Consider the following 16,875-nt stretch of genomic DNA (forward strand, 5'->3'; position numbering starts at 1 on the left):
TTGGGGAAGTTGAAGTAGCTTCTGTCAGGTTTTCAGTTTTTGTTTTTCCTCCCGTCAGTCTTTGGTTGTCCAAAGAGAAGACTGACATTGGAAATGGAGGGATGCCATGATGGAGCCAAAAAAATCCATTCGAGAGAAGAGCCAGGCTTATCAAATCACAGGTTCCCCTAAGGATGTTGGTTGATCCCCGTTAATTAATGCACCCAACCCATCAGAAAACCATCCATCTAACCCACTTGTGTTATTCCTCTATTACCAGAGTTAACAAGGATTCTTCCTTAATTTCTCCCTGAGTCTCTAATCCATTTCTCTTCATTGTAGATAGAGATGGACTGGAAATCAAGGACAAGGGTGACCATGACAAAATCCCCACAATGGAGAAGCTGAATAAATATCTTGAATGTGGGAAAAGTTCCTTTTCCACTTCCCATCAAAGAAATCCCATTGGGAAGAAAGCATATCAGTGCTTTGGATGTGGAAAGAGCTTCAGTTTCAACCACCATCTCACTTCCCATCAGAGAATTCATACAGGGGAGAAGCCCTATCAGTGTGTGGAATGTGGAAAGAGCTTCAGTCAAAAGGGCAATCTCACTAAGCATCAGAGAATTCATACAGGAGAGAAACCCTATCAGTGTGTGGAATGTGGAAAGAGCTTCAGTCAGAACTTCTCTCTCAGTTCCCATCAAAGAATTCATACAGGGGAGAAACCATATCAGTGTGTGGAATGTGGAAAGAGCTTCACTCAGAGCTCCTCTCTCACTAAGCATCAGAGAATTCATACAGGGGAGAGAGCCTATCAGTGTGTGGAATGTGGAAAGAGCTTCACTGATAGCTCCTTTCTCACTTCCCATCAGAGAATTCATACAGGGGAAAAACCCTATCAGTGCGTAGAATGTGGAAAGAGCTTCACTCACAGCCACAATCTCACTTCCCATCAGAGAATTCATACAGGGGAGAAGCCCTATCAGTGTGTGGAATGTGGAAAGAGCTTCAGTCAAAAGGTCAATCTCACTAAGCATCAGAGAATTCATACAGGAGAGAAACCATATCAGTGTGTGGAATGTGGAAAGAGCTTCACTGAAAGCTCCTCTCTCACTTCCCATCAGAGAATTCATACAGGGGAGAGACCCTATCAGTGTGTGGAATGTGGAAAGAGCTTCACTGAAAGCTCCTCTCTCACTTCCCATCAGAGAATTCATACAGGGGAGACACCCTATCAGTGTGTGGAATGTGGAAAGAGCTTCAGTTTCAACGACCATCTCACTTCCCATCAGAGAATTCATACAGGGGAGAAGCCCTATAAGTGTGTGGATTGTGGAAAGAGCTTCAGTTACAGCAGCAATCTCACTCGCCATCAGAGAATTCATACAGGGGAGAAACCCTATCAGTGTGTGGAATGTGGAAAGAGCTTCAATACAAGCTCCTATCTCATTAAGCATCAGAGAATTCATACAGGGGAGAAACCCTATCAGTGCTTGGAATGTGGAAAGAGCTTCAGTCATAGTTCCCATCTCTGTACCCATCAAAGAATTCATACAGGGGAGAAACCCTATCAGTGCTTGGAATGTGGAAAGAGCTTCAGACAGAAGGGCAATCTCGCTTACCATCAAAGAATTCATACAGGGGAGAAACCATATCAGTGTGGGGAATGTGCAAAGAGCTTCAGTCAGAGCTGCAATCTCAGTTCACATCAAAAAATTCATACAAAGTTCCCAAAACCCTTCATTATACATCTTTCAGTGCCAGGGAAAAACTCATCTCTTTAACCAGGCCTTTGGCTGATGGACATCTAATGCCCTTTTACAATGTGGTGGGGAGGTGGGGGTTACAGGTTTTTTGGGGGGTGTTTTGTGTTTTCATTGTGTGGTTTTATGTTGTAACCGTCCTGAGACCTGTGGGTATAGAGAATAAGAGCCAACTCTTAAGAGTCTGAGGGCTCTTTGCCCCCCAATAAGATATTTGAGGGGGCCACCCCCCAGTTCATAGGAATAGCCATTCAAATGGCATGCATGCACCGCATCCTGTGACTGTTTAACCGAAGCGGGGCTTGCTAAACCCCTCCTATATTTTATTCAAGTTGGCACTCCTGCTATAGGGCGCTATAGAAGTCAAATAAATGCATAAATAAAACAAAACCATCTTGGTCGCCTTCTTTTGCACTTGTTCCAGCTTGTCAATATCCTTCTTAATATTAGCATTTAAAAAAAATATGTACCCTTCATGGCTTTCTCAAAAAGAAGTCAAGCTAGAGAAATCTCTCTTTTTTCTTTTTCTTTTTTTGGATGGAGTTACAGATTGTTTCTCAGGGGACTGCTGTGGTAATAGTGCATCTTAATTTCAGTAAGGTTTTTGACAAAGTCCCCCTTGATATTTCTGTGAGGAAGCTGGTAAAATGAGGCTGAACTTGGTAACTGTTAGGTGGATTTGACTGACCAATCCCAAAGAGGACTCTTTCATGGTTCCTCATCATCCTGGGGAAAAGTGACCAGAGGGGTGCTGCAGGGTTCTGTCCTGGGCCTGTTGTTGTTCAAGTTCTTTATAAATGTCTTGGATGAAGGAACTGAAGGGGATGCTCATCACATTTGCAGATGACACCAAACGGGGAGCGGAGGCCAATGTGGCAGAAGGCAGAATCAGATCAATGGCAGGAATAGTACCACTTTAGTCTGCCTTGGTCAGACCCCACCCAGAATACTGTGTTCAATTCTGGGCACCACAATTTAAGTATCTTAACTTTTGTTTGCCAGGGGAAATCAAGAAGGTGGGGGAACACAATCCATATTCCTTTTATAACACGTGGCAAATGTTTGTTGAATATATAAATTGTTAAAACTGTTGCAGGAATCCACCCAGCACTCATGGGGAAATGTATCGTGGTCTTTTAGAACAGGCATCCCCAAACTCGGCGCTCCAGATGTTTTGGGACTACAGCTCCCATCATCCCTAGCTAACAGGACCAGTGGTCTGGGATGCTGGGAATTGTAGTCCCAAAACATCTGGAGGGCCGAGTTTGGGGATGCCTGTTTTAGAATAATGAAATGAAACTTTAACACATGACATACTGAAAGTCTGAAATTCCATCAGGACAAGTTACTTTTTGTTTACTGTTGTAACTATTGCTTTTTCAATATTTATCTTCTGTACCATGAAGATAAAGAAAAATAATGTTTTTTAAAAAGGAGATGGGGAAATCATGTGTACTATTCCATCAATCTGCTTGCATGTGTTGAGTTTTATTTGGAGACTGTAACTCCCAGTAATTTCATTATCTGCATGTGTTTCTGTGTGTTCAGCACACATGATTGCAGGTGAGACTGAATAAAACACTTCATCGGAAAAATTAGAAGCATCTAATGTTCCCTGGACTTTTAATAATAAATAATACTAATTTTATTATTTATACCCTGCCCTCCCCAGCCAAGGCTGGGCTCAGAGCGGCTTACAAGCAATAATAAAAACAAGATGAATGATTACAACTTAAAAAACAAAATTACAATACAACATTGAAATATTGAAACATTAAAATATTAAAATGCAGCCTCATCATAGGAGGAGAAGGAAAGGAAAAAAGAAAGAGAGGGAGGGAATCAAATTGGCTCCAAGCCAAAGGCCAGGCGGAACAACTCTGTCTTACGGCCCTGTGGAAAGAAATCAGATCCTGCAGGGCCCTGGTCTCAGGAGACAGAGCGTTCCACCCGGCCGGAGCCAGAGTTGAAAAGGCCTTGCTCTGGTTGAAGCCAATCTAACTTCCTTAGGGCCCGGGACCACTAGGGTGTTGCTATTTATGGACCTTGAGGCTCTCCGTGGGGCATACCAGGAGAGGCGGTCCCGTAGGTACGAAGGTCCTAGGCCGTGAAGGGCTTTAAAGGTCAAAACCAGCACCTTAAATCTGACCCTGTACTCCACCGGGAGCCAGTGCAGCTGGAAAAGCACTGGGTGAATATGCTCCCATGGCAAAGACCCCGTGAGGAGCCTCGCTGCAGCATTCTGCACCCGCTGGAGTTTCTGGGACAGCTTCAAGGGCAGCCCCGCGTAGAGCGAGTTACAGTAGTCAAGCCTGCAGATGACCGTCGCATGGATCACTTTTAGGGCAATGCATGGTGCTTTTGTTTGACACATAAAAATCTGGCTGCTCCCAAAGACTTGTCTGTCTGTCTCTGCACCACAACACTGCTTTGGAACGGCTTCTTTCTGATTGGTGGTTAAAATGACTATTGGTTGGTGCTGGTGCTTGAGGATGATGAAAGGTACTTAACGAAAAAAGTTGGGTTTACAAATAATTCCCTACAGCCACGTTTCTAGGGCTAGGCTGGCCATTGTCCTGGTCGCACTCATCTTATGGTGGACTACAAAGCTCTTAACAGCTTCTGATCAGATTGCCTTCCCCCATGTATTCCCAACTCAACTGCTTTGAGAAAACTGGCACAGTTACCGGTTCCACATAGAACACCTGTACTTGTGAGAAAGCAAAGTTTTAGTGTGGCGACACAGGTAGACCTTGGAACTCCCTGCCCGCATTACTTTTCCCGCTTTTCTTTTTGGTGCCTGCAAAAATAAATAAATGTTTGTTTAGGCAAGCCCATCCAGATATTTAAGATGTGGACATGTATTTTAATCTGATTCTCAGCAAACGGTTCATTTGTAATTATTTCTAAATATTTTAAATAGTTGTGTGTAACTTCTTTTACTGATGAAAAGAATTCTGTATGTGTGTGGGGGGGGTGTGTGAAACCGGGTACCACCTGACCTTGCTATGCCTCTGGAGCTGGAGCTGCAGAATTGGTCCTTTTCCCTGCAAGCTGCTCCTCCACTTTCCGGCCAAGGGAGGGAGATGCTCAGAGTCCAGCCAAGAGCCTCACCCCCAAAGGATATCTGGGCATTGGCGGAGCCAGGGGGGCAGCTGCCCCCCCCCGAAATCCATAAGAAATAATAAGAATATGAGGTTCTGCCAAGCGAGAGAGGGCTGAGCTGGAGGGATTCGGCTTGGCAAGGGTTAAAGGGAAGTGAGCTGCATTCCTAGAGAGGACAGGAAGCGGGGGGGGGGCAGGTCCTCCAGAGCCAAGCCCCCTCCCTCTCAGTCCTTTTCTGCAAGGAAGGGGGGGTGTTGCTTTGTGTCTCCCCTGCAAGGGCTGCCTCGCTGCCCCCTCCTGGGATCTGGTGAGTCTCCCCTCTCTCTGGGATCTGGTGGGGGTCCCAGGGCTGCAGCAGGGGAGGAGGCCTGGGGGGCCAGATCTGCTCCTGCAGGGGGGGACCCCAAGTCAGGGAGGAGAGGGTCCTGCCAGGGAGGGGCCAGGTCTGCAACGCTCTCCTTCCTGCAGATCAGAGGGTCCCAAACTCATCTGGCCCTCCGCCCCCCCTTCAGAAAAGATCTCCCTTCTTTAAACAAAGGAGTCCCTGGGACTTTAACTGTGTGACGTCGCTCAGCCTCATTGCACAACAGAGGGAACATCTGCAAATGGTTTTCCAAAGCTGGACGAGGAGGTGGACTAGCCCCCCACCAAAAAAAAACCCCACAGGGAGGAAGGAAGGGAAAGTTGGGAGAGAAAGGCCAGGGATAAAGCGAGGGATCCCAGCCCAGAGTCTGGCTGCTGCATTGGGGACCAGTTTCCCAGTGTCTCCCAGGGCAGCTCCCCACGGAGGCCACTGCAGCCATCCCCTCGCACCCAGAGCAGGGCATCCCAGGACCACATCCTCTCTCTCCCAAAGGGATTGTTGCTGGCAAAGCAGCCGGAAATGGGCGCTGCTACTCCCTGAGCCTCCAGGGACCTGGGCATCAATGGCTGTGTGTGTGTTAAGCCGGCTAAAAGAATAATAATAATAATAAATTGCCCGCCTGAATTTCAAGTGAGACGTATTTGGCCCCGTCCACTTGGCCCTCAGGGGGTTGGCCAGATACATACCTGGCCCTCAGAGCAAAGAAAAAGGGACCCCACCCAGGAGTCTGTCTTGAGAGCAGCAGAGAGTCCAAGTGCAATAAAAGGAGACGGAAGCAGTGGAGAAATGTGCCCTGAAGTGGGGGTGGGGGGAGAGCAACTCCTGAGGACCCCCGGGTGAGGACCCCAATGAGAGCCAAGCATCCATTATTCAAAAGATGCAAATTATTCCCATAGGAGTCAGTTTTTGTGTCTGTCTTTCAAGGGCTGCATCGCTGTCCCCTGCTGGGGTCTGGTGAGTCTCCTCTCCACTCATTTGGCCTTCCACTCCCCATTGGGGGGGGGGGGGAGAATGACACCAAGGCAGGATAGAGCAGGAATATGGCTTCCCATGATCTGGACTCGAGACTTCTGTGGATGCAGCCTAGAATAGCGCTAGCTTTTTTCTTCTTCTTTTGATGCTGTATCACATTCATCACTGGTAGTGACAAGCAAGTGATTCTGGCTGTTTTCACCAGATTTAGCTGGCTCCCCCCCCCCCCCCATCTTGCATTCTGCTTTACTGGGAGAAGCTGCAAGAAGTTCAGAACTCTGCATAGATTAAGATATGAGACAGAAGCTGCAGGCTCTGCTTGGAGACCTTGCCCAGCTTGTCTTTAAAACTCCGAAATTCCTCCATGATGGCTTTCTTGTCAACTTTCGCATTGCTAGGCAATGCTTCTGTTATTTCGCTCAGTTCTTCTTCTCTGTAGTTACTTGTAGACCCGATTCGGGTGCATGATGCAAACCCTCCAAGTGTCCCTATTTCACAGGGACAGTCCTGGATTTTGCAACACATCACAGCACTGAATAAAACAATCCGGAAATGGGTTTCACATGTAAGTCAGACCAAGCCCAGAGAATAAAACATCACCATAAGCAGAGAACATGGACTCAGCGCATCTGGTCTTAAAGGAGCCTGAGAATTTTATTCACTGACTGACTCCTCTTAGATTTCACCCACTTTCTTCCATATCACAAAAATGCCACATTTCAAAAGCAGAATATAAATATATACACCCTGTTTCATTCCTTTATGCTGCTCTGCCTTTCACAAAACCTGTGTCCTCGGCCCAGGCAAATACTTAGCAGTCAGGGCATACCAAAACATCTCCAGCCATGGATGTTCTCACTGCAACTTTGAGAAAGTTGGTGGATTAGCATTTTTCCTGTGCGGATTTATATCACTATTGTTGGTGCTGGTAGCCTCTTCTTCCTCATTGTCTGGTTTCCTAACAATTTTGGCATTGCTGCTAAAAAAATCTAAAATGTTTTTCCCCCATACTGTATTTATTGACAAAGGGATTTTGCAGGATTCTTGGGTGCTCAGTAGAGAGAGAAGAGGGTGTGTAAACTTTATACAACTTTATGCACTGTATTTGCTTTGTAGGATTTGCAAGAGCTTCGCACTAAGACAGACAGAACTTTGCAGAAGACCAAAGGGTTCCTTCCGATCTCTCAGAGGCTTCCTGAGAGCATAGATGGATGTGCGAGACTCAGCTGGCCCTGGAACAGGAAGAGGCCATGCCAACCAAACTGGGAGCAGTGGGGGGTTATGGGAAAACACTGTGCAGAAGATCCTGGGTGAGGAGGACACCCTCTGCTCAGAGGTGCAGAGCCAGCAGGTGAGGCAGTTCTGCTGCCAGGAGGCCAAAGGACCCCGAGAGGTTTGCAGCCGACTCCACCACCTTGACCATCAGTGGCTGAAGCCAGAAAGGCACACGAAAGCTGAGATGCTGGACCTGGTGATCTTGGAGCAGTTCCTGGCTGTCCTTCCCCTGGAGATGGAGAGCTGGGTGAGGGAATGCGGAGCGGAGACCAGTTCGCAGGCGGTGGCCCTGGCCGAAGGTTTCCTCCTGAGTCAGGCAGAGGAGAGAAAACAGGTGAGAGAGACTTTCCTCTGGATACTCCCAAGGGGCTCCAAACAGGCCGGAGAACATCCAAAAATGCTCTCCTAATGGCGCATCCTTTTTCTGGGAAAGCATCCATGGAATGAGATCTCACACCCTTCAAGTCTTTGTCATTCTCTTTCTAACATTTCTCGCCATTCATTCTCTGTTTTGAATCCTTGTTGGTCTTTCAGGAAAATGATCATTTTGCAGAAATGGACCTGGATTCCTGTGAGGCAGAGAGGCCTCCGTTGGACATCAGAAAGAGGCATCAGGGTAAGGAGGCAGGAGTTTTTTCTCTCTCCATTTGGTCATATTCCTTTGGCTTTGAACAGGATGGATTTGAATCAAATCATTTGTTTTTACAGAAAATCTCATTCTTGCTGGTATAATCTTAATATTTACAACCAGATGAAGGTTTCATTTTTAGAATAATAAATTTTCGGAGTGGTTTTTACAGTTTTATCAAAGATTACTGATTTGGTTAGAAATACATAGATAATTATGGAATTATTGTCAGGATCCCTAAGATAGCTGCTTATATTTGGACAACTTTTCTGCTGTACTTTATTGGAAGGAGAAAAATAAATAAATAATCATTTCCTTAATAACAATTTAAATATTTTATTTAACTAAAACAATAACATTACAGCATATGTATCCATGTTTTTTAACTGGCGTACAGTAGTTAGAGATTTTATTGTTTGGACAGTGCCAGTTGAGCCCTGGGAAGAAGGGCCTGGAAACCGCAAACTCTTATTAGTTGACTGGCAAGCACTTCAAGGTCCTGGAGCCCCCTCGCCGATTCCCCCATATGCCCCCCTTCACCCCTGGTGTTACGCTGATTTCCTTCCCCAGCAGATGGGCTGCCTCTCTCCCTGCTGGGCCCCTCTCCAGCATCGCTCTGGAGCCTTCCCTCCGCCTCTGGCTCTGATGGCAGTTCCCTGACACACTCCAAACAATCTATTCATTGAACCTCTTTGAACTTATCATTTAAGAGTTAAAGGGTTGATTTTGTGTATATAAATTTGCAAAGGAAGAATAAGGTGAAGGTTTTCTCCTCAACTCTGTATGTTTATTTTATAGCATTTTTCCTGTGAAGAAAAGGCATGATTTTTGCGGACACAAATTCACTCTTTTAAGAACTGCAAAAACAAACATCTGTGATAATATCTTCATGTTAGAAAAACTGCCCCAAATATTCTTACAGAAAGCTCTGGAATTGCATGACATTGTGAATGGATTAATGGAATTCATTTACCAAAAAATTTAGACATTGTATATAAAGGCTCATGCTACATAATTAAAAACAAATCCTTATTTCCTTATGAGTAACCTTTGAACTATAATGTTACTTAAATAGAAAACTATCAATAGAAAGATTTTTCCTCCAAAAGCAATTTATTTTTAAAAATCAGATTTAAATTTTTAAAAATCCAAATTAAAATTTAAAAAACCCTGTTTATTTTATATATTTTTTTAATCATTGCTTTTCTAATCCACCATGGTTTTGAAACTCATCTGTGGGTTCTTTTCATCTTGTATTGGGGGAGATAGTGGGACCAAGAGCCCAGAGGTGGGGAGATATATTTTTCATAACTAACATCTGAAATGCACCCAAACATCCAAATGCACTCAGCAGGCGAGACTTTCTCAAAGGCCCCTGTGTAGTTTGAGATGCACTGATTCACCTGTGAGACAAGAAGGCACTCTGGGCCTCCCCCTTACCTTTTTCCTCTTGCAGGTGACAGAATGATGCCCGCAAGACCTATTCATCCATCTTTGAATGGGGACAGAATGGAAGCAGCAGCTGTGGAACCAGATCAGGTCAGGGGAAGAGGCCTTGTGAAGATAGAGGTCAAGGGGTGGAACAATGTCCTAGCTCAAGGAGTGGTGGTGAACAACAGTGTTGTCTCAGAGGAGAACATTTCCCTTTTTCCTTTAGGGTCCAGTGTGCTTTGAAGACGTTGCTGTTTGTTTTACGGACGAGGAGTGGGCATTGCTGGATCCTGACCAGAGAGCGCTGCATAAGGACGTCATGGAGGAGAATCGTGGGATCGTGGCCTATCTTGGTAAGGCTCCCAGTGGGATCATAATATCTGTTTTTAAATTCAAAACAGCTCTCTATGATGAACCTCATATATTTTCACAGAATTCAACAGTGCCCCTTACAACACCTGGGATTTTAATATTCCCACCATTAACCTTGAACAGTAAATTACTGTTTTTTCTGTGGATGTTCTTCCTCTGGTTGCAGCTTCTTAAACAAGTATCATTCTGGTCTGAACTACCCAGACCCATTTGACTGCAAACTTCAGAGTCATTAGGGAAGTTGAAGTAGCTTCTGTCTAAAGTAGGCTTTCTATTTTTGTTTTTCCTTCTATAAGCTTTTGGTTGACAAAAGAGAAGACTGACAAATCTGGAAATGGCAGATTGTTCTGTGTTTATGTATTTTTCTTTGTGTGTTTTTGTATTCCTTTTTATGCACAATAATAAAAGAATAGTAAAAATAGTATGTATATATAAAAAAAGAATAGTAACAAAAATGCAAAACAGAAAGAAATTTAGAAAACCATTAGAAGGGGTTGAAGGAAGTCTAAGGCTGTCAAAGCCAAAGATTTATTATGTGGTATTGGAGCTGTAATATTGGAAAATATGTGCAACTAATATGTGCAATTAATAAAAATAATATATATATTTTAAATTATATATCACAGGTTCCCCTAAGGATGCCAGTTGAACCCCGTGAATAAATGCACCCAACCCCTTAGTAAAACCATCCATCTAAACCACTTGCGTTATGCCTCTATTACCAATGTTAACAACTATTCCTCATTAATTTCTCCCTGAAACTCTAATCATTTCTCTTCATTGTAGATCGCGAACGACTGGAAATCAAGAACAAGGGTGACCATGACAAAATGGAGAAGCCGTATCAATATCTTGAATGTGGAAAAAGTTCCCGTTCTACTTCCCATCAAAGAAATGCCATTAGGAAGAAACCATATCAGTGCTTGGAATGTGAAAAGAGCTTCAGTACAAGCTCCTCTCTGAGTTCCCATCAGAGAATTCATACAGGGGAGAAACCCTATCAGTGCGTGGAATGTGAAAAGAGATTCACTCACAACCACAGTCTCACTTCCCATCAAAGAATTCATACAGGGGAGAAACCCTATAAGTGTATGGAATGTGGAAAGAGCTTCAGAAAGAGCTCACATCTCACTTCCCATCAAAGATTTCATACAGGGGAGAAACCCTATCAGTGTGTGGAATGTGGAAAGAGCTTCAGTAAGAGCTCCCACCTCAGTTCCCATCAAAAAATTCATACAGGAGAGAAACCATATAATTGCTTGGAATGTGGAAAGAGCTTCTGTCGGAGCACCGATCTCACTTCCCATGTAAGAATTCATACAGGGGAGAAACCATACGATTGCTTGGAATGTGGAAAGAGCTTCCGTCGGAGCAGTGATCTCACTTTCCATCAAAGAATTCACACTGGGGAGAAACCCTATATATGCTTAGAATGTGGAAAGAGCTTTATTCAGAGTGCCCATCTCACTTCCCACCAAAGAAGTCATACAGGGGAGAAGCCATATCAGTGCTTGGAATGTAGAAAAAGCTTCAGTACGAGTTCCCTTCTTACTTCCCATCAAAGAATTCATACAGGGGAGAAACCCTATACATGCTTAGAATGTGGAAAGCACTTCCGTCGGAGCACCGATCTCACTTACCATCAAAGAATTCATACAGGGGAGAAACCCTATCAGTGCGTGGAATGTGGAAAGAGCTTCAGTACGAGCTCCTATCTCACTTTCCACAAAAGAATTCATACAGGGGAGAAACCGTATCAGTGCAGGGAATGTGGAAAGAGCTTCAGTACGAGCTCCTATCTTACTTTCCATCATAGAATTCATACAGGAGAGAAACCCTATCAGTGCAGGGAATGTGGAAAGAGCTTCAGTACGAGCTCCTATCTTACTTTCCATCATAGAATTCATACAGGAGAGAAACCCTATCAGTGCAGGGAATGTGGAAAGAGCTTCAGTACGAGCTCCTATCTTACTTTCCATCACAGAATTCATACAGGAGAGAAACCCTATCAGTGCAGGGAATGTGGAAAGAGCTTCAGTAAGAGCTCCCATCTCACTTCCCACCAAAGAATTCATACGAAGGGCAGAAAAACCCTTCATAATACCACTTTAGTCGCCAGCCAGATATGCGCCTCTTTAACCAGGTCTTTGGCCGATTGACATCTAATGCCTTTTTAAAATGTTTGGAGGGGGAGTGTAAGGTGTTTTTTGTGTATGTGTATTTTCGTTTTATTATATTGTGTTTTTATGTTGTAACCACCCTGAGACCTGTGGGTGTAGGCTATAGGAGGCAACTCCTAGAGGCCATGGGGTCTTTGCCCCCTCCCATTATAAAATATTTTAGGGGGCTGGATTTCCGGTTCCGGTCTGCCTTAATGCCACTCCCACTATAGCGGTGATCGTTAGCAAAGAATAAACATGGATGATTTGAGAGTAATTATCCTTGCAAGCTCCCCCCAGGACCCGGGGGGAGTTAGCTTCATTCACAGATCATCTTGTTACCTGGCTCTTACTCCGGCATGGAATCCGAGCGGCAGGGAGGCGCTGAGTGCAAAAGCACTTTGCTTATCTGTAACCCTCCTACGCAGCCATTAAGAAGCAGAGGGAGTTCAGTTTATTAGAATAAATTTAGAACTAATATACAGACACATGCTGTAAAATATGGGAAAATATCATAAACTGCTAAATTGAAAAATTATCCAGTAGCACTTTAGAGATCAACTATGTTTGTTCTGGGTATAAATTTTCGTGTACATGCACACTTCTTCAGATACACTGAAACAGAAGTCACCAGACCCTTAAATTGAAACAGCTACAGAGCCATAATGATTCAAACTGGAAAGAAGACTTCCTTCGATGTAAAATATGGTATGTAAGGGGGAGGGAGCCTTTACCCTCTCTTTGTATATATCACGTTTGCTACATAAATGATTCAGCAAAACCCCTTTGAATGCTAACAAACTGATAAAAGGCAAGAGAATGGGCAACGGAAGGGGCATGCGTCCCTCCTGGTCAGCCTGGCTATGTGAGGCCCTGGGGCTCTCAGCAGCATCCTCAACCCCTTTTCTGCCAGCCTGGCTAGATGAGGCGCTGGGGCTTTCCGCAGCATCCTCGAGCCCTTTCCCCACTTGGCTGGTCCCTTCTCTCCTTCACTGGAGGTGTGGCTTTCCCCACCGCTGGAGAGGAGGAGCTGTATCCCAACTGCTCCCCTGCCACCCTCCCCTGTTCTGACGGCAGTCCCCTGACACCAAGTAACTTTGCAAAAAAAACCCCAGAAAAAATCCTGAAAGACTATTTTGAATTAAATTTGAATCAAGGGACAGAAAATAATATGGTCTGGGATACAAGTAAAGCAGTGGTGATAGCTTTCTTTATTCAGCAAAGTGCATATCAAAAAAAAAAGGTTAGAGAAGGTAAAAATAAATTTTGAAAGAATTGATTAGAAATGAAAAAGAATTGATTAAAAAACCCCCTGAAAATATTCAATAAAGCGGAATGTAAAAACGTTACAAACAATGTTAGTGAACCAAGAAATTGAATGGAAGAGAGAGGCTCAGAACTCACAGGGTTAAGAAGTTCTGAGTGACGTCTCACATTCTGAGGCGTGGTTTAGAATACTGAGGGGAGTGTTTTACTGTGTTTCTCTCAGTGTGTGTTTGCTCCGTTGTGAGAGAGCAGCGACCATGAGTGCATTGTCACCAGGAGATTTATAACTGTTGTGTTTTGCTAAGGGAATAAAGACTTAAAACTAAGATAAGGAGACAGCCTGCGTTCAGCCTGATTTATTACGCACACACGGCGACCCTGCTTCTGTTCCGCTGTATTTACGTGCTGCTGGAGTCGGAGGTCCCTGGGGGAAAAGCAGAGCCGCTCAGAGGAAGCGTGCGGACCCCCCGGGAATGCCACAGGTTATGGGGTCATCAGCAAACGCTTTGAAGCAGAGATAAGCAACGTTCGTGCGTGTGGGAGAAGCCGGCTGAGGGGAAGACTGCAGCCAAGAGCCAGCTGAGGAGAAGCTGGAGCCAGTTGGAGCTGTGCCGGACGTTTGAGACAGAGGGGAGCTCACTGGGAAGATCTGATCTGCTGGACCGGGAGGTGCTACTACTGTACGTAAGTAGGCTGGGCCCCGGGAGAAGATGGCAGACAGCCAGGAATCGTCAGTCCCTTTTGATAAGGTGGACGGGAGCAAGCCCTGGGTCGAGTGGCAGGCACTGAAGAAGGCAGTGGGAGCCAGGCCAGAGGGGGCTGAGAATTGCTCTGAGGAAGCACCAAGCCCAGGAGGGGCTGAGGGCCGCCCAGAAAGCCCAGAGGGGGCTGGGACTGTGTTGGGAAGCTATTGCAATGCCTCAACACATGAGCTGTATGCTGGAGAGCGGCTGAGAGAAGAGAAGAGAAATGCAGTGGCAATCTGTTCCACTGGGAACTTTGCACCTGAGAGTGGGGGTGCAGGCCATTCCAAGGGTCTTGAGAGTGCCCAGGCTGTTTGGCAGGAGCTGGAGGGGGTTTGCAGAGAACCCACAGCAGAAGCCAAAAGCCACGTCCCCAAAGGCAGAAAAGCCTCAAGGAGTGCTGCTGGAAAGGTTGGGGGGGCAGAGAAGACCAAAGGCAAGTTTGCAAAGTTTTCCACTCGGCGTTGTTTTGTCTGCAATTCTTCTGACCATCTGTGTCGCAGCTGCCCACAGAGAGCAAGGGAGACAGGGCAGGATGTGTCCAAGGACGCTTCCCATGGGAACCAGCCGGGTTTCCATGGCAACCAGGCCTGCAGAGGAGGCAGGCGTGGGAAAGCTTATCAGCTGACTGCTTCAATGGCAGTGTTGAAGAACACCACCTGCAAGGTCGGGGGCAGCAGGAAGTCCGTTGCTAAGGCAACAAAGAAGGACAACTCCAGTGAGGAGAGAGTGCTGCGTTGGATTGTGGACTCTGCCTCGAATGCTCATCTGGTAACAGAGACACCTGGTGTCGAGATAAGGAACTGCAGAGCTGTTTCAGCTGGGAAAACACTGTGCTTTGCTGACAGTTCACAGAGACGTGTGACTAATATGGGGACCTTGTTTGTCTCTTTCTTACAGGCGGAGCTGAAGGTCTACGTTGTGCCTGAGATAAAACATTGTCTTTTATCTGTACCATGCCTTTTACAGGAGGGATATGTAGTGTGTTTTGAGAAAAATGTTTGTACAATTTCCAGAGGGGGGAGGCAGCTAGCACGTATTGAGAAAAATCAGAACAACCTATTTGTTCTGGAAACACCTCTGGAGGGTGAGGGGAATGCTGGGAAAGCCACTGATCACACTCATGTGTCGTGTGCTTGCGTGTGGCACAAGAGAATGTCACATGGTTCCTGTGAAGACATTCAGATGTTATCAGAGTGCACCAAAGGGTGCCGGATACGCGAATGTGGTCAACCTTTGAATTGCAGAGCTTGCAGAAAAGCCAGGAACAAGGGATATAATTATCCCAGGGTGGAGAGAGTAACCACAAAGCCTTTTGAGCTTGTACATGCAGACCTTTTTGGTATGCCACAGCCAAGTCTGGGCAAGGCCAAGGTTCTGATGGTGCTGACAGATGATTTTACGCAGAACGCATGGGCGTACACGCTGAGAACTAAGGAGGAGGCAACACAACTGATCAAAGATTGGATTGCTGAGGTGGAACTAAGGTTCTCCACCAAGGTGCAGGGGTTCAAGTGTGACCGAGGTTCAGAAGTCACTGGGTCTGCTCTAAAGGGTTTCTTTCGCCAGAGAGGGATACGTCACAAGGTGACTTCTCCTCAGGAGAGTGGCGTGGCAGAGCTTAGGAGTAAAGCTCTGGTTCAAGCATCAGAGATTCTACTGTGTGACTCTGGTTTGCCTCAAAGTTTTTGGGGGGAGGCGGTGAAGACGGCCAATTTCACGATGAACAGGTGCTACAATGCAGTGGTAGGTGACACCCCGTATTTCCTGCTTCACGAAGAACGGCCGCTTGTGCATTTCTTTCGTGCTTTCGGTAGCAGAGCCATGGTGCCTGTACCAAAGTTTCAACAGCAGGAGGGTGGCCCAAGGTACCAGGAAATGATCTTCTGTGGGTATGAGCCTGCGACTAAGGGATGGAGATTTGCATATCCAGAAGGTGATCAGACCAAGCTTCTGGTCAGTAAACAGGCTGAGTTCTATGAGCAGGATGGTTGGGCAAGGTGCAAAGCGAGCCCTGATGTTCACTCAGATTGTCTGTCCGACTCTGAGGAGGAGGAAGAGCCAGAGTCTGAACCTGCTGGTGGAGACCAGGTTCCTGAACAGAGTAGGGCGTCTCCACAGGTTGTTAAAAGAGTGTCCAAGAGTGAGCCCTCATCTCCTGTTCGCATAATGGAGAAAGCTCACAGACGTGTCAAGTCAGAGGGGGAATCTTCTGATGAAGAAGACGCACTTGCTGACCCCAGTGGGTCAGAAGGAGCACCCCAGTTTGTGCCCAGGCGGTCATCTCGGGCGACAAAGGGAATTCCACCTGAGAGGTTTCAGGTCACAAATGCGTGGGTTGGTTTCGCACAGTGCGAACCTGAGATTTGTGAGGAGGTTCAACAGGTGCCTAACAACGATGCCAGGAAGGGGCGGAAGGCAGTGGGGAAAGTGTTGAACACTCAGAGGTCTGTAAATATGTGTTCACAACTCCTCTCAGAACGTGATTCGAGAGGGGGTGTGGAGAGAGGCTCAGAACTCACAGGGTTAAGAAGTTCTGAGTGACGTCTCACATTCTGAGGCGTGGTTTAGAATACTGAGGGGAGTGTTTTACTGTGTTTCTCTCAGTGTGTGTTTGCTCCGTTGTGAGAGAGCAGCGACCATGAGTGCATTGTCACCAGGAGATTTATAACTGTTGTGTTTTGCTAAGGGAATAAAGACTTAAAACTAAGATAAGGAGACAGCCTGCGTTCAGCCTGATTTATTACGCACACACGGCGACCCTGCTTCTGTTCCGCTGTATTTACGTGCTGCTGGAGTCGGAGGTCCCTGGGGG

General features: G+C 46.0%; 2 protein-coding genes and 1 pseudogene across 11 annotated transcripts in view; 2 read left to right on the top strand and 1 right to left on the bottom strand.

Moving 5' to 3' along the window:
- LOC128412278 (zinc finger protein 850-like) overlaps positions 1–12,823 on the top strand; it is a 59,557-nt gene extending 46,734 nt beyond the window's left edge. The window contains exons 6-11 of the mRNA XM_053385186.1: positions 322–1,757; positions 7,394–7,795; positions 7,996–8,077; positions 9,546–9,628; positions 9,747–9,873; positions 10,679–12,823. Coding sequence (XP_053241161.1) covers positions 322–1,757; positions 7,394–7,795; positions 7,996–8,077; positions 9,546–9,628; positions 9,747–9,873; positions 10,679–12,051 — 3,503 coding nt within the window. The 3' untranslated portion in view covers positions 12,052–12,823. The remainder of the gene's footprint in view (positions 1–321; positions 1,758–7,393; positions 7,796–7,995; positions 8,078–9,545; positions 9,629–9,746; positions 9,874–10,678) is intronic.
- LOC128412188 (zinc finger protein 850-like) overlaps positions 1–16,875 on the bottom strand; it is a 322,162-nt pseudogene that overhangs the window by 164,500 nt on the left and 140,787 nt on the right.
- LOC128412033 (zinc finger protein 420-like) overlaps positions 1–16,875 on the top strand; it is a 317,641-nt gene that overhangs the window by 35,002 nt on the left and 265,764 nt on the right. For 5 of the 10 annotated variants that reach the window (XM_053384826.1, XM_053384828.1, XM_053384835.1 and 2 more), the window contains exon 1: positions 5,086–5,157. The exons of 4 other annotated variants lie outside the window; for them this stretch is intronic. The gene's annotated coding sequence lies outside the window, so the exon portion shown is untranslated. Of the gene's footprint in view, positions 1–5,081; positions 5,158–16,875 lie in introns of those variants that run through there. One more of the 10 variants, XM_053384833.1, reaches the window with a different exon arrangement.

Source organism: Podarcis raffonei, chromosome 4 (assembly GCF_027172205.1).
Source record: "Podarcis raffonei isolate rPodRaf1 chromosome 4, rPodRaf1.pri, whole genome shotgun sequence".
Taxonomy (NCBI): Eukaryota; Metazoa; Chordata; class Lepidosauria; order Squamata; family Lacertidae; genus Podarcis; species Podarcis raffonei.